Here is a 22,758-nt window from a genome sequence, read left to right as displayed (position 1 = left end):
CCATTAGATCTGTCATCTTCACTTACAGTCAATTGATGAAGCAAAAAACTATTTTTGTTTTGACTCCTGATCCAGAAACATGAAAATTCAAGCTAAATTATCGGGCTCGCTGTTGAGTCAGACTATTTTGGTTTGAATTTTTTGGATGAAATGCAAATGAAACTGAGAAATGTCTTGTTGTGGGACATTCATTTACTAACGCATAAAACACCGGCTGCTGTTGACAATCGCTTGACTGATTTATGAGTTCACCTTGGGCAGAGATAGGCAAAGAATATCACATATTACCCATAATGCTGAAAAAAAACAAGATGTGCTTCAATGCAAGTTAGGCTCAGTTTAATTCATTTATTGCATATTGCTGATCGACTCCTCTTTTTTTACTGAAGAACAAGTGGCCATTAAGTCACAAATGCTGTTTAAGCTGGGAGATTCCTTTGAAGTTTGATTCCGGCAGTGTTGATGACAGGTCTGATGAGTCAAATGTCATCCGCTTATGAATCTTGTGATTATGTGTGTGCAGAATCACGTATGTTCCTGCAGAATATTTAGAGGAATACTGGGCGAGCCAGCAGCTCCAGAGTGAAGATCTCTCTGATGGCAAAAACGACTCTCAACAGTACGTACTCCACTCACACTTCATCCTGTCAGCCATACAACTGACAAAAACTGAGAGCTTTGTGTTTGTGTGTTTAGTCAGACAGTCTCAGATCTTCCAGAGAGAGAAGATGGAGAAGGACAGGAGAGTGAACGACAGACAACAGCTTCCAACAGCTGGAATCTACCACGGAGGTGAGGACAGACCAATAAAATTGCATGTGATTGAAAAACATGGGCATATCTATTAGGATTAGATATGTATTAGAAATCGGTTTCTGTTGGTATTCTAATTATAGTTCCTCTGGGATTATATGGCAGCCCTTAAAAACCATTGGAGCAAAATTTGGTGCGTTTATTAGGGAAGGTATGAACATCAATCAGACCAGTTTAGGGCTCTCTCACTCGAACCCTCTAGCGCCACCATAAGTTTAAATTTGGGATTTTCATATAACTTTAGAGCTATATGACCTATTTACAGTCATTAGATTTTTGATGAAATAGGCTGTATGCTATAAACAGTTTGGCATATTGAAACAGACAAAATATGTTCTGTTAATATATATATATATATATATATATATATATATATATATATATATATGCTTGCAAATTTTGTTGCTGTTCAATCAGAAGGTGGGATCATGATGATGAGAAAGAAATCAGTGAAGACAACTTTGAGAAAGTCATGAAAATATGTTGATCATGATGTTGCAAATTGGCATTACTGGATGTTAAATGAATGTTCTGTGTGTGTTTGCTCAGAGTGGAGTTGCACAGGGAAGCTGGGAAATCTCTGGGCATCAGTATTGTTGGTGGGCGGGGCATGGGCAGTCGCCTTAGCAATGGGGAAGTGATGAGGGGCATCTTTATTAAACACGTCCTGGAGGACAGTCCGGCGGGACGCAATGGCACACTGAAGACAGGAGACAGGATTTTAGAGGTACATACACACTTACTTAGTGATAAATTATTATTAATATATTAATTATCCAACTGTAATTTAAAAAAACACCAAATCTGGTTGTAAATAGAGGTCATATTTCTTTTTATTTTCTCTCAGATTAGTTTTTAATTGAATAACATACAGTTCTTGAAACATCTGGAGTTACAAAATGAATTGCAGTTAATTAATTTGCTATTTACATATTTTCAGTTATTGTTAATAAGATAAAATTATAAAAACAAACAGCTCTGTCATAATCACAGCAGAAATGCTGGAAATACCTTAAGATATTTGACCAAGCTTTATACAAGCTCACATCTTTGATGAAATCCAAACAGTTTAACATTTTATTTATTATTTTAAATGTTTTACACTTGCTTTTCTTTACATTTGTTTTGAATTTACTTACAATTGTCAAATGTCTATGTCTTTTAAATTATAAAAATTATATGAGTGTGTGTGTGTGTGTGACAGGTGGGCGGAGCGGATCTGCGTGATGCCAGTCATGAGCAGGCGGTGGAGGCCATCCGTAACGCTGGAAACCCCGTGGTGTTCCTGGTGCAGAGCATCATTCACAGAGACAGAGTCAGTATCACACACACTATACACTCTTCTGCTGAGCTGATCCATTTATTGATGCTGGTTAACACGTGTGGGTGTTTATAACACATTTATAACAGCTGCATACTAACTGTGGCTGGGTGATATAGCTTTAACTGAATATCAAACTTAATAAAACACTTATTAAGAAAAAAAGTTAGATGTTTAAGTAAATTTTAATAAATCAAATTAAAACTGTTTACATTCTGTTGACAATCTCAACATTTAAGGATATTTTTTGCCATATGGCTCAGTGTTTATATATTTGCTCTGCAGTGTTTTATTTTTATTTTTTAAAATCAGAGGAATCTAATTTGAAGTGAACAGACACTGTTGCTGAGTATTCAAGTATTCAAAATGTTGCATACAGTAAATATCTTGTTAGAAATATATTTTTTTTGCTAAAGGAACACAAAGAATTGTATTTAATTAAAAAGTAAGCATTAAGCACATCTTTATATATGTTTAATTTCACAATTACTCATTTTGTCTGTGAAAAATATGGCAAGTATTATCTGCAAGAACATTTTTTTTATATACTTTTAAAATTTGAAGAACACTACAAGTACACATTCAATCCAATTATACACACTTCATTTTTTAAAAGGTAGTGGTAATCAGTGATGTTTACCTTATTATATATATATATATATATATATATATATATATATATATATATATATATATATGGAATATCCTTCCATAATCATGAATATATTGTGAATCTTTAATATATCTCCCAGCACTAACTAACTAACCAACCGCTTTTGATACGGTTTAGTGCTCAGAAAGACATCTGTCTCTCGCTCTGCACCTCATCTTCTGTCTGTCTGTCTCTCAGCCTGACTCTCTGTATAGTTTTGAATCACCTCCTGTCATAGAGAAATATGGGACGGTTTTAAAATGTGTCCCTGTGCCAAAGTGTCAGGTAATTTCTGTTCGGCCCTCTTATCTCCGCTCCCAGCATCCCACATTCAGCTCGGCTTAATGTAACGATTCGCCAGTAAGTCAACTTAAACACATTTACAAACTCAATCAAATGTGATTAAATAAGTAACACTTTGTTATGGCTCTCCAAAGTTCAACTGCTTCACTGTTAATGTCCTGAGCCACGTCCTCCACTTACTTTGATTTACCCACAGGCCTCTTTTTAAAATAATGGCACTTCTAGTTTACATATTAGATGTTTTAATGACTCGTCTCACAGGATGAAATGTGTTTAAGCTGATATCCTGGCGCAGGGTGATTCTGGCTGCTAACCTTCTGTGTTGTGCTTGTAGAAACCTCCAGTAGCCCAGCTACAGCTGAAGCGCTCAGAGCAACCCCTCCATCCTTACCCCAAACCCTGCTTTACATACAAACCACTGCAGGTTAGACGCCTGTGTGTGTGTGTGTGTGTGTGTGTGTGTGTGTGTGTATCTGATGTGTTGAACGGTTATCAAGTGGCACATTCTAGAAAACTCATCCTTGTTCCTCAAAGTTTTCCATGTTTATTGTTGTCTAAGTATATACTAGCAATGAAAATATGACTTTTTGTCCAATGAAATGCTCTGTAGAATCAAAATGTCCCTTGTGAAAAAGAAGTTAACCTCTAAACTAGGGTTGATTTATTTTTATAGAAAACAATCAGCAGATTATTGCTGAAGAATTTTACTGTTCTAAAAAGAATAACTAAATTATTCTGGAATCTAAAATTGCTGTATACTCAAAAGCCATTTGTCTTGTTAAATTATGTTCCAAATTTGAAGTTGATATCACAAACAAAGAGGTCACTTTAATCTGTCAAGATTAGAAAACATTTTAATCATAAAATATGGTAGTACATTTAGTAATATGACACTTGACACTGCCAACTAGGTGGAGGAGGATGAATTGTGAGTGTTTAAGCTGTCAGTTACACTTTATTTTAAGGTGTTCTTGTTACAGTGTAATTATACATTTAAGTACTGAGTAGTATTAATTAACTGCATGTACTTACAATATGGTTAAGGTTAGGATTTGGGTTTGTTTTAGGGTTACTTGCATGTAATTATGCATAAGTAATTGTTATTATAATAGTAAGTATGTGTAACAAGGACACCTTAAAATAAAGTGTTACCAAGCTTTCAAATGATATCCAATTTCATCCTAATTAACATGCAAAAGTAAGAGTCCGAATGCATTCAATTCACACTTAAGTACTTAAGTACTTTTTCAAAATAAGTTTCCTAAAGTGTAAATGGGTTTCATGATCCGACTCAAAACAGCTGTTTTAAATCATGATATCGCACATCGCGACTGTTTTTGCTGAAATCTCAACCTGCAAAAAACCCCAAAACTAGAGGTTTTTATGTATTGCAATAATGCTGAATCTCTGAAACATGTCGTTGAATTTCTCAGCTGAGCAAAGCCCTTGTATCAAGGCACCTGTAAAGTCCGGCTCTCTGCGGTCTGTCCTTTCTCTTCATCAGACCTTTATAAAGTCTCTGTCCAGATGTGCATTAATGATCCGTGCCTCATTCCCGCCCAGCAGATGTCTCTCTGCAGATGGCTCTTAAAAGTAGCTTTGTTTCAATGACTCTGAACAACAAGTACAAAACACGAGGGGGGCTCTGCGGCCATAAAGAGAGACTTTCATCCCATTTCAGATCTTCTGGACCAACAGAGAGCTGGTCAATGACATTAGAGTTTAATGATGTTGTTGAAGTCTTGTAGAGTATTTTTGTGGGACTGTGTTTGACGAGGACTCTTCTTGAATTTTTAATAACGGCAGACATCTGCGCTGGATGCACTAGAGGACATCTCAGCCTTCGATCTGAAGAGCAGCAGTGAGAAGGTGAGCAGACAGACGCCAGTGAATCTTCATCACAGATGTATGACTCCGTTACTGCTCTAGATTTATGAAACTGAATATTTTCAGGAATTAATGGAGTGCTTTTCATTACAACAAAGAGCTGTTTGAAAATCAGAACATTTCAAAACAACAGTTCGTGTTAACCGCAAAAAAAAAAAAAAGTATTTGTTTGAGCAATGGAAATTAACCAGCTCTTGTAATTGTTTTTTTAGTACTTATTAATTATTTTTATTTATTTTTAAATTCTTATTTATTTTTCAGTTTTAATGTTAGTAATTGTTAGTGCTTATTTTATTTCAGTCAGTTTGCAAGAAAACTTTTTTATTTTACGTTTTCCATCTAATTTTTTGTTTTTTATTTTACTTCATCATTAAATCAATTGGTGAAGATTTTAATTGAACTGACTGACAATATTTTCCCCCAGTGAGTTGAACTCTGATTTGTGAATGCATCTTTAAGTCCAAAATTAAGAACTAAAATGTAAAAAAAATAGTTCCAGGATCTGTAAATTAGTAAATCACACAAGTGTTTCATTCATTCATTTAAAAAATTTAATACTAAGTTGTGCTTGAGGCAGTGTTTCCTAATCATGAAAAACCTGGTAATACCGGAGAGTTTTATAATTGTGATTTTCAGGCTTGGAGAACTCATGGAAATATCTGTTATATGATTTCTCTAGCTTTGCATTTCAGAGCGAGTCTGTTGAATGTAAACGCATGCTGTGATTTTATCCAGTATCTAATCACAAATGACTGGATAATAAGGCCTCAAAATGAATCATAATTAATAATAAAAAGGTGGAGTCATCGCTGATGTCTCATACAGACCTCAAAAGGTCATTAATCTGGGAAACTTTGTCAAATTTAGAGACCGGATCTTCTTCAGACGAGTTCGTTATAGAAGTCCACTACATCGTAAACAAAACTTTATTTGTTAGCAAAAGAAGTTGTGTAAAAGTCTGCCAATGCATATTTAAACTGACACGGTTTTTGCATGCATTATGCTTCAGGCGCTGCGTGAGACTACAACATACAGTGTTCAGAATAACATACTAACTTCTATTACCATGTCTGCAATGTACAGAATATCATCTAAACTGTGCATAGTACTGTATGTGTATTTATGTAAACATATAACTGGATGACATGCCAGTGTTATTTTAGTATTAATAATATACTTTTATAGTATTTAGTATTTTTTTTATTTTTAGCTTTTGTAATTTTTATCAGTTTTTATTTTTATTCAGCATTTCTTTTTTAGCTTTAATTTATAATTATTTTGGTTTAGTAATTTTAGTTCTTGAAATTATATTTTTTAAAATAATTCTTTTAACGTTAAGGTTTTCATCTAATGTTTTATTTTATTTAAACTGTATTTATAATGCACACAGTAAACATAAATTAATAAAATAAAACATACAATTTAATTAAAATGGAAAATTAACTGTTTTCATTTCCAAACTGATGACTATCCGCCACACACAGTCAGAGTGATGAAACAGTGTTGCATATGAAATGTTTTCAGAACTATCAGGCGGTACAGTGTACACTGCTTCATATTCAGTTATGTAGTACGCTAGTGTTCTATTCCATCAGTGACAGAAAGTGTGTGAGCTGTCAGAGGTCAGCAGTAGATCAGCTGGTGTTCAGGCCAGTTCTAAACTGACTCAGGAACAGATTTTGTGCTGGAAATGATGTTTTAAATGTGCTCTGCTGTAGTTAGTCTGAACACGTACTTGCTCTCCCTCTGTCTCTCTCTCACTTTCTCTCTCCCTCTCTCTCTCTCTCTCTCTCTCTCTCTCGCTCTCTCTCTCTCTGTGTGTCTCACTGGTGCTGGTTATTCTCTGTTTTCTGTAGGCCGTTGACACTCACAGTAGACCTTTCCTCCGTCTATGTCCGACTAATCCTTTCACTCCTACACCGTTTAAGGTTTGTGTCTTGTGTGTGTGTGTGTGTGTGTGTGTGTGTTTCCTCTCCCACCTATATGCAGTTATGGATCATCTGATTTCATAAAATTTGCATATAAATGGCCCTAAAACCCTCTTTCTCCTTTTCTGTTAAATTATGTAATATTATATATAATTATATAATAATGCATAAAATAATGTTTGCATTGCACTATGGTAACATATATAAATGATACAAATATATAAATATTATACAAATAAAAATAAAATGTATTTATTAAAAAAAAAATTACATTTATAGTAGTTCATTTTTTTGCATTGCACTATTGAATTTAATTTTGTATATAAATAATTCATATATATATATATATATATATATATATATATATATATATATATATATATAAACTGTATATGCCGATATGTGCAAACATGAACATAACTAAAAAGCAGACTTTTTTGAAGGAATAGTTTGTATTTGCACAACACAAAGACGTGTTATTTTTACCCATGCAAACATAAATCTGCATGATTTTCATTATTCTGTGGAACACACATGGAGATATTTACCAGAATACTCCTGCTGCTCTTTTCCACACAGTGACCAGGAGCTTTTAAATTAAAAAAAATGACAAAAAAAAAAATGTATCAAGAACAGACTGAAAGGTAAAGAGCAGCATGAACATTCTGTGAAACATCTCCAATTTAGTTCCATATATCAAAGTTATCACATTTGGAACAACATTTGACTCTTACAAATGTAACAATGTAATTTTATTATTGTATGTTGAGTAACCGAAAGTTTACACTGTAGCTATGATATTTATCATACTTACTTAAGTTTAGCAGGATAACGAATGATCTGTAAGGATTTTAAAGAACAGCAGCATGTTTTGGTCTGTAGGTTCTTCATGCTGAGAAATGAAGAACAGATTAATGTGTTAAATGTAATTTTGATTACATTATGCTTCATATTTCATGGGTCTAATCGAGGATGCCATGCTGACAGATGACATGCTAATTAGATATAAATGATATCTTTTAATGGGTTATATTTTTTAATATGTGCCAGCTGAATCGAGAGGAGGGAAAAAGCTTCCTGTCGACACCCGTCCTGTCACTGCCTGTCGTTCCACATGTCGGGGAAACCGATTCGGACACGCTGACGGAGATTCCCGACAGACTCGTTCTTCATAATGACGGTCCTGATGAGGAAGAGGAGGATGAGTACGGATACAGCTGGAGTAAGTCTCACATACTCACACATCAACACACTGAATCACACTGGACTAGATTCAGAGAGAGACCCTTGTGAAAAAGAAATACATTATAGGATACTTAATATTATTATTATTTTCAATAATATTATTTGAATGAGTATTGTTGTGGAAATAATTTAAGGTTACACTTTATTTTAAAAGTCTTTGTAATAGTGTAATTATACATTTAAGTACTGAGACTTACTAAATGGTTAGGGTTAGTTGCATGTAATTATGCATAATGTATAGTTATTACTATTGTAAGTACAAGTAACGTGTAACAAAGACCCCATGAAATAATGTGTCACTTAATATACTTAAGTGTGAACTTAATATATATTTTTAAAGACGCTTTTTATTGCAATTAAATTTAAATGTGTTCAGATTTAAATCAAGGGACATTAGCTGAAGTGTTTTCAACCCACTTAAGTAGGACTTAAGTACATCTTTGTTTGTAATTTCATTAATAATTATGTTGTGTTTGAAATATGGTTAAAGTACTGCTGAAAGTATGATAAACTAAAAATATACTTTATAAAATATAATTTCTATTGAGACTTGTCATGTCATGTATTTACATATTTGTAATTACACATTTGTGATGATGATGTTGTAATTTAGTGCATTTAAAATAGATTAACTTTTAAAAGTAATATTGAATAGCACACTACAGTTAAAATTTTACTTTCCATGTGTTTAGCATGTTAGACAACACATCAGAATAAGTGTACTGCTTAAATGGATGAAAAAAGATGATTAAAACATAATGATTTAAAATGTATGAACTTAATTTGACATTAGAAAGTGCACTTTTAAAAATGTACTTAAGTGGGTGTAAGAATCAGTCATGAAAGTCACTGTTTAAGTCACTTAAGTATAAGTTTTAAAAGTATAAATAACAAATGTGAAATACAATATAGGTGCACATTCAGTACAGTTAAGCACATTACTTTTTCACAGGAGTTTTATTGGTAGCACTTTATTTTACAGTCCTGTTCCTCATGTACATACTATGTACTTATTGAAGTAATTACAATAACTATGTAATAACTAGGTAATAACCCTGAACCTGCCCCTAAACCTAACCCTACCCCATGTAGTAACCTTGTGTTACCAGAACTTTCTTAGATAAATACACTGTAAGTACACTATAAGTACATGTTAGTACACATACTGTAAAATAAAATGCAACCGTTTTATTTATGGACATTCACAATGTACTGAAGTGTAAATCTGTTATTAGACTGCAGTGAAATTCTGCAAGTGTAATTTACAAGTGAAAGCATCTAACTGCAGGTGTTTGTGTGTGTGTGAGAAGAGAAGGTAACAGAGCGGTACGGTCGTTTACCGGGTCAGCTGCACATGATTGAGTTGGAGAAGGGTTGCACTGGTCTGGGTTTGAGTCTGGCAGGGAACCGGGATCGTTCACGCATGAGTGTGTTTGTGGTGGGCATCGATCCCAACGGCGCCGCCGGCCGAGACGGACACATTGTGGTGGGAGATGAACTGTTAGAGGTGAGTGAAAAAAGAAATACACTCTAGCATACTTTTAAAAAGAGTACCTATCACTTTACTTTAAAAGAATATACTTAAGTGTGAACTGAGTGTAATGTTTTCAGACACTTAATTGCATATTAATTGCAAATAAATGAAAATATATTGTAGTTTACATTTATATTAAATGCGTTTTTTAAATGCAATTTATATTAAATTATTTTTGACTCAGTTAAGTTGGTATGTAAATACATATTTATATGTCGTTTCATTATTACTTCTATTGTATTTTAAATAACGGTTAAAGTACTGCTGAATTTACTGACAAGCATTTATGGTAAAATAAAATGTAATTTATATACAACAAAATATTATCAAAAAACTATTTAAAAAACAATTGTACTTTGAGAGTAAAACTTTTAATTTGGCATCATATCAAAGGTCACTCATTAAAAGTGTTTTCAGAAACAGTTATTAAAGTGGCCTTTTAGTTCATTAATATTTTATCTGCAAGTACACATCTTTTTCATGCTAAACAGATCAGGTCTTTTTCTAATTCACCTGATTGTCTTGGCAGATAAACTGTCAGGTTCTGTACGGCCGCAGTCATCAGAACGCCTCTGCCATCATTAAAAGCGCACCTTCAAAGGTCAAGATCATCTTCATCCGGTAGGTCGAAGGTTTTGGTGTGTAGGTGTTGAACTGAAGAGATTTTGAAACCTGTTGCAGACTGACACGTGGTTGTGTGTGTTTCAGGAACAGAGATGCTTTGAGTCAGATGGCTGTCGGGCCGATGAAGGAGACGGACTCACTGGACGCACACACTGAGGTACTGTATACTCACACACATCTGTGTGCCTTTACTTACTTCATTTCTGAATCAGTTTTAGTCAACTTTTAGACCCTTGTGAAAAAGAAGTACTCTTAATTGAACTGAATGTACCCTTATAGTGTACTTCAAATATTAAAAATATATATTTTTTAAAACTGTAGAAGCCGATAATATAAAATTATTCAAATTAAAGACCACTTAAGTTGAAAATTGAGTGTTTACTATTGTCATTTTGCATTATTGACATACACTTTTCATAGTTTAATATTGTAAAGTTGCTTTGACACAATCTATTTTGTTAAAAACACTATATAAGTAAAGCTGACTTGACTTAAGTGACTTAAAGAGAGACATGTTTATGAGACACTTAAGTATAAAAAGACTTTAATAACTTTAATAATGTCAAATTAAAAGTTTTACTTTAAAGTGAATTTTAAATCATTATTTTAATCATCGCTTGTCATGTTTTAAAGAAGTACACTTTTTTGATGAGACATGTTAAGTACTGTACTTCAATTTTACATTTGAATGTAATATATTTTTAAATGCAATGAACTGAGACTTCCTTACAAATGTGTAATCCCAAATATATCAGTACATTCAGCAGTACTTTAACCATATTTTAAGATAATAGAAGTTCTGATTTATATCAAGGGACATTCGCTGAACTTAAGTAGGACTTAAGTACATATTTGTTTGTTAATTATGTTGTCTTTGAAATATGGTTAAAGTACTGCTAAATGTATGATAAACTAAAAATATACTTTATAAAATATAATTTCTATCGAGACTTGTATGTTATGTTTTAAAATATTTGTAATAACACATTTGTGATGGTGATGTTGCGATTTAGTGAATTTAAAATATATTAATGTTTTAAAAGTATATTTTTTTAAATTTGAAGTACACTACAAGTGCACATTCAATACAATTAAGCACACTACACTATAAATGCTTGTCAGTACATTCAGAAGTACTTTAACCATATTTCAAAGATAACAGAAGTCATTAAGAAATGCATAAAAATTATATATTAAGTCCTAGTTGAATGGGGAAAAAACACTCTAGAGTTCAACTAATTGCATTTGATATAAATATAAACTGTAATACAGTTTAATTTTATTACAATTAGCATGCAATTAATTGCCTGAAAATATTCCATTCTTAAGTATATTATTTCCATTATAAATACTCTTAAGTACTGCAAAGTTTACAACTTTTTCACAAGGTGAAGCGAACAGACACACATTAAACATTCCTGATGTATATAAAAAGATTTCATTCATTACTTTATTTTCGAAAACATAGTGCTATCCATTAGCATTCCTCTACATCTCGATAAGTCCATTTCACGATTTTAAGAGATTGTAAGGGGCCAGCATTTGAAGCTAAGCAAACAAACGGTCACCCTCTGGTTCAATCATTCATGTTTTCTGGTCCGTAGACTGAGACGGCCCGCTCAACACTAGATGGGATCCAGCACGTGACTCTTCCTGTGGTGAGACACACTCCTCTGCTCTCTTCTGTGTGCTTTCTCTCTCCGTAGCGCTGAAGTTCAGTGTTTCTTTCTCTCTGAAGGAGGATGACAGCAGGAGCGGACGCATCATTCAGAGTCTGGAGGAGAACGGAGCGGCTGGAACGGTAAGAATCACTGTGCCACACAATTAAAGACCACAGAAATGATCTTCATTTCACTTTTCTAATGTGACATATTTCTGATATTCAGGGCTTGAAATGTTTGTCTGTTTGACAAAGACCAACGTTTTCTGTTCTGATGATGAACTGTGTTCGATAAGACCAGCAAAGGGTTTTAGGAAAGTAAACATAAAGTGTTATTTTAGCATCTTTGATGAACTGTTATAGTTCGTGTTAACGTTTTGATTTAGTTTTTACAATTTCAGTTTACACGTTAATTTCAGTTAACAATAGTTTTGTTTTTGTGCCATTTTTATTTATTAAAAATATATCTATATAGTATTTATTAGTTTTACTTTTATTAGTTTGTTATTTTAGAATTACAACTAAACGAACTGAGAATTATTGCCTTGCAAACTAGCTCAAACAAAATAAGTTTAAGTTTAAATTCAGCTAATGTTTGTTTTATTTCAAGTAACGAAAAATATTTTTTTCATGGTTTTAGTTTAAGTCAGTGGTAACCCTGTTTAATTAATACAGAAATATTTGAACTCAAAATGCTGCTGTTAACCAATCACAATCCAGCATGCCTGAAAATGGGATAATACATTTCAAGCACACTTTGTGAATGTAAATAATTCATAAAAAGAAAAGTCACACTTAATGTCAATCGGTGTGTTTTAGTGTGAACTAATACTGTGTCTTTTAGTTTTAATAAGGCTTTTGATTGAGTATCTGTGTTTTATAGTAACACAATCTCAAACCTGTGTGTGTGTGTGTGTGTGTGTGTGTGTGTGTGTGCGTGTGTTTCAGGACGGGCAGACTGCTGCAGGACACCGGCTGCTCTCAGTGGATGATGAGATGGTGCTGGGACTCTCTGTGGAAAAGGTAAAACTCTTTCCAGCTGTGAAATGTTTTTAAGTAAGAGTTTAAAGCAGTAGGCAGTTGTGTCCTGATTTACTCACCTGAGTTAGTCCAAACCCCTATGACTTTCTGTCTTCTGTGTAAAGCAAAAGGAGAAAAGAATATCCAAACGGCGGTTTTTAATAAAGCCAAACAAAAATCTAAATCTAAATGACAAAAATCTGCTCTAAATGTATCACAAAATTGTTTTTGTCCTCTATATTATAAGTCTTTTGAGACCATATTGTCTCATCAAAAAAATTGGGCAGCACGATTTCAACTCCAATATCAAAAATGTTTCTTGAGCAGCAAATCATCATATTACAATGATTTCTGAAGATCATGTGACACTGCAAACTGGAGTAATGATGCTGAAAATACAGCTTTGATCACAGAAATAAATTACATCTGAACAGATATTCACATAGACACCACTTGTTTTAAATTGTAATAATATTTCACAGTTTTTACTGTATTTTTGATCCAATAAATGCAGTCTTGGTGAGCAGAAGAGACAAAAAAATTAATAAAACCATCCAACCCACAAATGTTTGAACAGTAGTGTATGTAAATAGGATTCAGTATTTCCAAAAACGTCAGTGTCTGATGTGACGTGTGTGTGTTGTAGGTGATGTCACTGCTGCAGAAAGGCCAGCAATCCGTCAAACTCAGCATCTGCACTGACTCCGCCTCCAAACCCTCCTCGTCCAATCAGATTTGCTCGGGATCAGACATGGGAAGCAGCCTGCCGCTGGTTTCTCTGACATCATCAGAGACAGAGCCAATCAGGAGTAAGAGGGGAGGGGATCGGGGAGGAAAATGGAAAGAGTTTGTTGATGAATAAATCAGAAGCTGATCTTTGTCCTCATGATGATTATTTTGCTGCAGCTTCGAGCAGATGCTCCACACCGGCGACACTGGCATCTGATCCGGCCACGTGTCCCATCATCCCCGGCTGTGAGACCACTATAGAGATCTGCAAGGGCAGAACAGGACTGGGGCTGAGCATCGTGGGCGGCTGCGACACGCTTCTGGTGAATAAACTCACTGACGTGTTTCACACTCGACTGATACAAACCTGATTTCAATTCAAATTAGCTTCCACCAATCTTTCATTTGTTTGATATATTAAACTCCAAATGTTGGGACTCAAAGAAAATCCAATTGTTGGTTTTTATTGTTAATTCAAAATAAAAATATATAAAAAAAATATATATTTTAAGCAAAATAATCCTGAAATAAAATATATATATATATTTTTTAATTAGAACATAATTTAGAAATGTTTCCTTGGCAACTAACTGAAATAACACATTTAAGTTCTAAAATAACTAAAACTGATATAAAAAATAAATATTTATACAGAAATAAAAAAATATATATGCAAATGACAAAACATTAGACAATTACTAAAACTTTAAATAAAGTAACTAAACATATTAAAATGAAAACTGAAAATGTAAACTTAAAACCTTAAGAATATTAATAAAAATTAAATAGAAATAAAACAATAATAGAAATGACAAAAGCTTAGCAAAATTACTACAATTAAAAAAAATGTATATATATAATAATAATAAAAGCTAATTCAAAATATTAATATAAATAAAATTAAAATGTAAATAAAACAACTTGAAATTAAATATAAATGAAATTAAGTTAAAAAAGAAAAAGGCATTTTACACCATTTCTAAAATTTAAAATTAAAACTTCATGCATTAAAATGAAAACTGAAAATATAATAATAAAAGCTAATTAGAAATTTCTGAAAGATTTAATTAATAACTTAAAAGGAAATATACAAAACTAATACAAATGACAAACTAATAAATAAACGAATTAAAAGTCTAAATAAACACTATAATAAAGTGTGTGTATATAAATAATACTATCATAACACTGGCTCAATTGTGCAATTTTTACTTAAGCGTGTTAAGGAACATAATCATGAAACTATCTTTAAGTCACTTAAGTGGCTTTTTATTTATTTAATTAATATTATGTTATCTGCAAGTATGTTTTTTTTTTTTTAAATATACTTTTAAAATTTGAAGCACACAAAAAGCAGACATGGAACACAATGAGCACACTTCTTGTTGACAAGGATGGAAGAACTCATTCATAAGAACGTTTTTTGTCTGTTCAGGGCACTATAATAATTCACGAGGTGTACGAGGAGGGAGCCGCATCTAAAGACGGCCGTCTGTGGGCAGGAGACCAGATTCTGGAGGTAAAATCTCCACCATCAGACGCTCTTCTGACTAGTGCTCTGATTTGATGTCAGCCGTTCTCTTCTCAGGTGAGCGGTGTGGATCTGCGTGTGGCGACGCACGACGAGGCCATCAATGTTTTGCGGCAGACTCCGCAGTGTGTTCGTCTGACGGTCTTCAGAGACGAGGGTCAGTATAAAGAGGAGGAGCTGTGGGACTCTCTGAGTGTCGAACTTCAGAAGAAACCAGGCCACGGACTCGGACTCAGCATCATCGGGAGAAGGTACTAGAACACTAGTTAAAGGGACTAGTCAGTAAAGTTAATTGGAGTTTCCACATATTTTTGCACACTGATAAGAATTGCGTTCCATATTTAATCTGTATCTAAACAGCTGAAAATGCTTCAGTATCTCTTGCATGATGTGAAATGGATGCTTCTGCAACTTACATGAGTTATTCTCGCTGACATGTTGCAAACTTTATGTAACATCAAAACTGACAATATATGGAATGCTTGTAGTCGGATATGGAAATGGTTGTTCTGATGTCACAACAGGGAAATAAATCGATTTATTAATGAAGTCAGGTAAACGTGATTTACTGAAGTGCATGTAAGCGGTTATTAAAACTGGTTATTTTAAAAAGCTGGTATTTGTGAGTTATCAGCTTTCTGGTGTGCTCATTGTCTGCTGCTAAATTGCAAAAAATGATTCATGAGTATGAAATGAAAAAATATACACATACATCTCTTTTAAAAAAATATTGTTTACACAGTCTACTTTCTAGATTTGCCAGATATCATTAAGATATAACTCCAATTGTGAAAAAGAAAAAGAAAACACTTTACTTTAGCTTGATTGAAAAAGAATACTTACTACAGAATTAAAAGACTTTAAAAGAACATACTTAAGTGGGAACTGAATGGTATTTTTTCAGACACTAAAATTAAAATGTTGATTGTGATTAAATGTTTTATAGTTTTCATTTATATAAAATGCAATTTTCGGAACTTTTTGACGCACTTAAGTGGGACTTGAGTACATTTCAAAATATAGCCACTTATACTTCAGAATGCATGGTGGCAATATATAATTTTCTTTAAATAAGTTAAGAAAAAATGTTTCCCAAGCTAAAGTATTATGTGCAAAAGTTATATTATTGATAAACAATAATAAACATATTTAATAGCACTTACGTGGGTTTTTCTTTTAGCAATACAGTCAACTTTTAACTTAAGTTGTACTGGAGTGTGTGTAAATTTGTAATATATTTAATACCAAATAACCTTTAGCAGTTCAAATGATTATTAAGTATTTTACATGTGCTTTAGTATGTTAGTCAACACATCAAAAGATTTATTGCAAACACATCAGAAGATTATTCAAATATAATGTTTTTAAATGCATTTTAAAGTTTGAAATTATTACAAAGGTCATTTTTTAAAAGTGTACTTAAGTGTGTTCAGAAACAGTCATGAAAGTGTCTCTCTTTAAGGCACTTTAGTGGCGATTTTATTTTTTGAATATAAAGTGCACATTCAATCAAATTTTATACAACTTAAATGGTACACAATCTTTGGTCCCACTTTATATTAGGTGGCCTTAACTACTATGTACTTACATAAAAAAATAAGTACAATGTACTTATTGTGTTCATATTGTATTGTAAAACACTTTTGCTGCTATTGAGGTGGGATAGGGGTAAGATTAGGGAGAGGGTTGGAGGTATGGGTAAGTTTAAGGGTGGGTTAAGGTGTAAAGTATGGGTCAACAGTGTAATTATAAATGTAATTACAGAAATTAAATACAGATTTAATTACATATAGCCTAGTTTTTTTTAAATATAAGTACAATGTAAAAACATGTATGTACACAATAAGTACATTGTACTAAATTATTAATTAAAATGTAAGTACATAGTAGTTAAGGCCACTTAATATGAAGTGGGTCCCAATCTTTTTTCACAAGTGCTCATAATGCATGTTCAGCTGTGTGTCTCTGTCAGTGATTAACTCCGTCTCTGTCTCAGGAGCGACACAGGGGTGTTCGTCTCGGACATTGTGAAGGGTGGAGCGGTGGAGACGGATGGACGGCTGATGCAGGGAGATCAGATCCTCTCGGTTAACGGCGAGGATGTTCGTTCAGCCACACAAGAGTACGTGGCCGCGCTGCTCAAGGTGAACGTCAGAAGCACTGCCTTTTCCATTTGATTACTACTGAAAGATCTTCAGACATTCAGATGGATAATCAAAAGTTTGTTTTGTATAGAAATCACTTTAGTTTTTAGCTTAAACGTTATGAACCTTGTGAAACCAGTGGTTTTTGCTAACATTTTGAAAAAAAAATAACATTTTATTTTAGTAAATTTGTTGTGCTTTTGTAATTTGTATCATTTATCTTTTTGTCTACATGGTAATATTATTATTTTTTTTAATTAAAATTTAATTAAAACAAGGTTAAGTTTTTTTTTTTTATATTTTAATGTTTAATTGTATTTATTTAGAGTTTCAAGTTTCAAGTTTTAGTTCTAGTCTTTTGTTAACAAATCTAACCCTGGTGAAAAGCTGAGGAAGTAATGTGCGATAAGATTTGAGAATTGTTCATCGTAAATGTGTTTGATCTGGTGTAAATGTGAGAACAATGCATCACTCACATGAACCGATCTGGATGTCCCTCAGAGTTGTGCTGGACCAATCAGATTGGAGGTGGGCCGTTTTAAGGCGGGGCCATTCCACTCGGAGCGCCGTCTGTCTCAGAGCAGTCAGGTCAGACGCACATCCTGCTGTTTAAGACTCATTCATCTGAAGCTATGATCCCTAAACACACTCTCACACAATCAGCGAGTTTGTTCTCGAACACTACGCTCGTCAGATTTTAAGCAGGTTTGACATCTGTGAATAGTTGGAGTGGGTCTTATTTAAGTGTGCACCTGCGTTATTATAGCAGAATTAATGGTTACACTTTACAATAATATCTCATTTGTTAACATTAGTTAATGGATTTTAATGTTTGTTCACACTGCATTAACTAATGTTAACAGATACAACTTTTGATTTGAATGATGTATTAGTAAGTATAAGTATAGTTCATGTTAACTAATGTTAAATAATGAAACCTTATTGTAAAGTGTTACCTTATTTATACTTTATTTTATATTTATTATTATTATATGTATTATTTATTATTTCAAATCACATTTTTATTTGTCATATGCATAACCATCCATAGTATGACACGCAGTGAACTGCTTTTTTAACAAACACACCATTACAAAAAAAAAAAATGGGAAGAAATGTATAAGTATGTATAAAACTAGAATAAAGGAATGCAATAATTTATATATAATACAAAATGACAATTAAAATATAATAAAACAATATACTAAATAGAATAGTATTGAAATTAATTAAAGGATAAAAGGTAGTGATAGAATATGTACAAAATAAATAAATGTTATACTATTGTATTTATTTATTTTATATATTATTCTTACATGTATTATTTATATAGTTTTTTTATTATTTTATATTAGCTTTTATTTTTCAATTTCAAGTTTTAGTAAATAATTAAATTTTCATTTATTAGTATTATTAGTATTATATTTTATAATTATAATTTTTTTCAGTCTTAGTCACATTAGCTCTTCAGCTTAAATTATTTCAGTTGTATTTATTTTTGCGACCCTGTCTGTGAAAACCCAGCAACCCTGTGTTTGTGATTTACTATATTCTACATAAAATCATCCTTTATAAAGATGTAGAACATTCTGTAAAAATATAATTTTATATCTTAAATATTGACTGAGGAAGGCCATGCCAAAGATTAAAATTGCAGTGAAATGAATGGTTGAAATCAATCTTTCTGTGTTTGGTGTGTATGCGCTCAGATGTGTGAAATATCTGTGTGTTTTCAGACCAGCGAGACGGACAGCGGGAAGGTCACTCCTCTCTCCAGCTCTGCAGCTTTACAGGGAGACACCGAGAAAACACACGAGTGTAAGAACAAACCGCTCAACGTTAGGATTCATGCTCCATTCTTGATTTTAAGCCTTTCCCTTCTTGCCTTGCAGTGCTGGATAGAGACGTCAGGACGGTGGAATTCACAAAGGTCTGTATTTTTTTTTTTTCAATAAACCATTTAAATAACCAATAAAATCGGATATTTTGGGTCATGTGTCTAGGCTGTGAGACTCATTCATTGTTTCTCGTGTGTGTGTGTGTGTGTGTGTGTGTGTGTCTCAGGGCCCGTCAGACTCTCTGGGCATCAGTATAGCTGGAGGAGTCGGCAGTCCTCTGGGTGATGTGCCTATATTCATCGCCATGATGAACCCCAGCGGCTTGGCAGCTCAGACGCAGAAACTTTGGGTGTGTGTGTGTGTGTGTGTGTGTTTAACATCTGAAGCTGGTGTGTATTTGTGAATCGCAGTCTCTTGGGTTTAATATGTGTGTGTTTGTGTGTGTAATAGATTGGAGACAGGATTGTGTCTATCTGTGGAGACTCGACTGAGGGAATGTCTCACAATAAAGCTGTTTCACTGCTGAAGAACACGACAGGAATCATTCAGCTACAGGTAGAAAACAACACGATATCCACTGTGAAAAAAAAACAGCATTCACTTAAGCATACATTACTAAAATAAAAGAATACTCTTGATTTTGAACTGAATGGCATGTTTTCTAAATCTTAACAATTAAATGAAATGTATTTTGTCACAATACTCGAATTTCTAACTTCGATATGATACTTTGAAAAGTATCGATATTCGGTACAACCTGGAAGAACCGCAGAATGTACTGTTCATCAATGGTGGCAATCAGTAGGCTAATATCTGCTGAAGAGACCAATCTATGTTACAGATTTGATTAATTGATTAAGATTAATGAATGCTTTAATTCATATGTAAACATTGTTTTATTACCATTAGAACTTTTGCTCACTCAGTGTATGTTTGATTTGACAGTTGGGGAATTTTGTTGCAGTAGCACGAGTTTGATTTCAAACTTTGAATTGAATAAAAAATGACAAGTAACCAGTAAAATAAGAACAAATACATGAAGTATTAATTACTTTGTAGGTGGTTGCTGGCGATACAACAGTGACTGGACCGTCAGCAGAGCAGACAGCAGGACTCTCAGCCAGCAGCATTTTCCACGATGACCTGGGGTTTGTGCACAAAACTCTCTCTTTAGCCTCATAAAATAATATTCATCACGTGCCAAATGTGACTCTTACTACTGGCTTTAGTGAGTCAACTAATAATGGTTTGTTTATCCTGAATCTCAATTCCTTTCTGTATTCAAGTCACCTTTATTTCTAATAAAGCTTTCAGGGTTGCGGTTGCCAGATAATTTATCTCTTTTTAAATCCAGATCTCCACGAATTCTCGCATTTTCACACATTTTTACAGAGAACATCATTCGATTTCAGCCAAAACTTTTTTGATCTTTAACTATGAATGCATTGATTTTTTTATTATTATTATTTTAGTTTTTAAGGTTAACACCCAATGTCATTGTATGAGGAGAGTCAATAACTGGTTACATTAGCAAAACTATGAGTATGAATGAATGAATAAATACAATTGCATGTCAGGTAAGAAATATATATGGTCAGAAAAATGTCCTAATCGAACCCTCTCTTGTCAAAAAGTACTTTTCTCTTCTAATCATGCCCCTGTTTTTATGGGTATAAAATAATGTGATTTAAAATCAGAACATCACTCTCTTCATCTGTGTGTGTGCAGTCCTCCGCAGTGTAAGAGCATCAGTTTGGAGCGAGGGCCTGACGGACTGGGCTTCAGTATCGTGGGTGGATTCGGCAGTCCTCACGGTGACCTTCCCATCTACGTCAAAACCGTCTTCAGCAAGGTAACGCTTTCACACAGCGAGTGTGTTCATCCACTGATGCCACGAGACAGATAGAAACATTATTATCTGATGTGTGTGTGCAGGGGGCCGCGGCGGAGGACGGGCGTCTGAAACGCGGGGATCAAATCATCGCTGTTAACGGCCAGAGTCTGGACGGAGTCACTCATGAGGAGGCCGTCTGTATCCTGAAGAAAACCAAAGGAGCCGTCACACTCACTGTGCTGTCATGAACACCCACACACACACACACAGGTCCTGTAGATGTTTCAGACACTACAAATGAGAGCATTGTTTACTGCTAGTTTGTGGAGGATCCAGCAGACTGCTACAATCTGCCGTACTACGTTGAGAATGCAGAAACGATCCACACACACACGTATTTGTCCTTTAAAATGCTGAAAGTGCACACAGCTGTGTGACACAACCCGTAATAATGTACTTTCCCATCATTTCAGAATTAGAAAATGCACAAATATCTCTTTCCTGTTGCGTTAAAAAACTGGGTGAGCTCCATTGGTTTCCATGCAATTTGCCAAAAATCAACTGTGCAAAACATTTTTTAAAACATTATTTCTATTGTGTTAAGGGTCAGTTTGTCCAAAATATATACATTTTCTCATGTCTGCGTGCAGTTGAACACTTGCAAATAATTCCAAGTATAAATAGTAAAAAAAATATATTGTATTTAGTGCACTAATTATTGCTATTTGTACTTTGCATTTTTTGGTTTTGTAATTTGGGTAACACTTTACTCTAAGGTTCCATTAGTTCATGTATTAGCTAACATAAACAAACAATGTACAATACATTTATTACAGTATTTATTCATTTTTGTTAATGTTAGGTAATGAAAATACAGTCGTTCATTATTAATTCACAGTGCATTAACTACTGTTATCAACTTTTGATTTTAATAATGCATTAGTAAATGATGAATTTAACCATCTAAGATGAATAAATGCTGTTGATTGTTCATGTGTAGTTTATGTTAACTAGAGTAGTTAACTAATGAACCCGATTGTAAAGTGTTGCCATAATTTTGTACTTTTATTCACAAACTCAACTATAGTAAAAAAAAAAAGTGAATTTTCCTTGAGCAATTCAGAAGACAAATCTTCAATTTTGACTAAACTCAAGAGTTGTATATTTCATACATTTAAATATATTTTAGTGTTTGACATGCTTTAACAAAGATTTTCTGTTTTTTGACTGAGATTTTTGGCAAACTGCAGGAAACCAGCGAGGCTCATATTGACCTGCCTTTCCAAAACTCAGCTGTGTGTCAAACGTTTGCATGCACATCCATGTCCCTTAATAAGGGAAAATGTACAAAATTTCAACACGAAATAAACAGTTTAACCCAAGACACAACAGAAAGGTTAAAAACTCACCATCAGTGGTGTTCGGAGGGAATAAATCAATGACATTTTGTGTAGTTAGTCATGGGGGAAAAAAAACTTATTGAATAGTCTATTGTCTATAGCAGCAGTGGGCAAAGAGCAAAAATACAGAGCACCTTACGATTGAAGGATCTCAATTTTACACACCACTGTTAGGAAAGAAAATGTAAAAATTATATATATATAAAAAAATAGCATTACTCCTAGTATTACACTGCAAAAAAAAAACATATATACTGATGGGGCAATAGGGTGAGAGTCCTGAATGAGTACACAC

The 22,758-nt window shown here is 33.5% G+C and overlaps 1 protein-coding gene across 6 annotated transcripts in view; it reads left to right on the top strand.

Moving 5' to 3' along the window:
* mpdz (multiple PDZ domain crumbs cell polarity complex component) overlaps positions 1 to 22,674 on the top strand; it is a 65,709-nt gene extending 43,035 nt beyond the window's left edge. For 2 of the 6 annotated variants that reach the window (XM_026215741.1, XM_026215738.1), the window contains 27 exons: positions 524 to 619; positions 697 to 792; positions 1,363 to 1,540; positions 2,018 to 2,128; positions 3,424 to 3,513; positions 4,896 to 4,958; positions 6,833 to 6,904; positions 7,955 to 8,126; positions 9,460 to 9,656; positions 10,213 to 10,304; positions 10,392 to 10,464; positions 11,912 to 11,965; positions 12,046 to 12,108; positions 12,916 to 12,990; positions 13,634 to 13,796; positions 13,894 to 14,039; positions 15,152 to 15,235; positions 15,305 to 15,498; positions 17,244 to 17,391; positions 17,893 to 17,979; positions 19,128 to 19,209; positions 19,284 to 19,321; positions 19,456 to 19,578; positions 19,680 to 19,784; positions 20,289 to 20,377; positions 20,958 to 21,081; positions 21,165 to 22,674. In XM_026215741.1, coding sequence (XP_026071526.1) covers positions 524 to 619; positions 697 to 792; positions 1,363 to 1,540; positions 2,018 to 2,128; positions 3,424 to 3,513; positions 4,896 to 4,958; positions 6,833 to 6,904; positions 7,955 to 8,126; positions 9,460 to 9,656; positions 10,213 to 10,304; positions 10,392 to 10,464; positions 11,912 to 11,965; positions 12,046 to 12,108; positions 12,916 to 12,990; positions 13,634 to 13,796; positions 13,894 to 14,039; positions 15,152 to 15,235; positions 15,305 to 15,498; positions 17,244 to 17,391; positions 17,893 to 17,979; positions 19,128 to 19,209; positions 19,284 to 19,321; positions 19,456 to 19,578; positions 19,680 to 19,784; positions 20,289 to 20,377; positions 20,958 to 21,081; positions 21,165 to 21,311 — 2,962 coding nt within the window. In that variant the 3' untranslated portion in view covers positions 21,312 to 22,674. The remainder of the gene's footprint in view (positions 1 to 523; positions 620 to 696; positions 793 to 1,362; positions 1,541 to 2,017; positions 2,129 to 3,423; positions 3,514 to 4,895; positions 4,959 to 6,832; positions 6,905 to 7,954; positions 8,127 to 9,459; positions 9,657 to 10,212; positions 10,305 to 10,391; positions 10,465 to 11,911; positions 11,966 to 12,045; positions 12,109 to 12,915; positions 12,991 to 13,633; positions 13,797 to 13,893; positions 14,040 to 15,151; positions 15,236 to 15,304; positions 15,499 to 17,243; positions 17,392 to 17,892; positions 17,980 to 19,127; positions 19,210 to 19,283; positions 19,322 to 19,455; positions 19,579 to 19,679; positions 19,785 to 20,288; positions 20,378 to 20,957; positions 21,082 to 21,164) is intronic. The other 4 variants (XM_026215740.1, XM_026215739.1, XM_026215742.1 and 1 more) reach the window with 4 other exon arrangements.
* Positions 22,675 to 22,758: the final 84 nt, after the last annotated feature.

The sequence above is a fragment of the Carassius auratus genome, chromosome 32, assembly GCF_003368295.1.
Source record: "Carassius auratus strain Wakin chromosome 32, ASM336829v1, whole genome shotgun sequence".
NCBI classification, from domain to species: Eukaryota; Metazoa; Chordata; class Actinopteri; order Cypriniformes; family Cyprinidae; genus Carassius; species Carassius auratus.
Note: the sequence above shows the minus strand (reverse complement) of the source record. Positions and strands in the feature narration are given on the sequence as shown.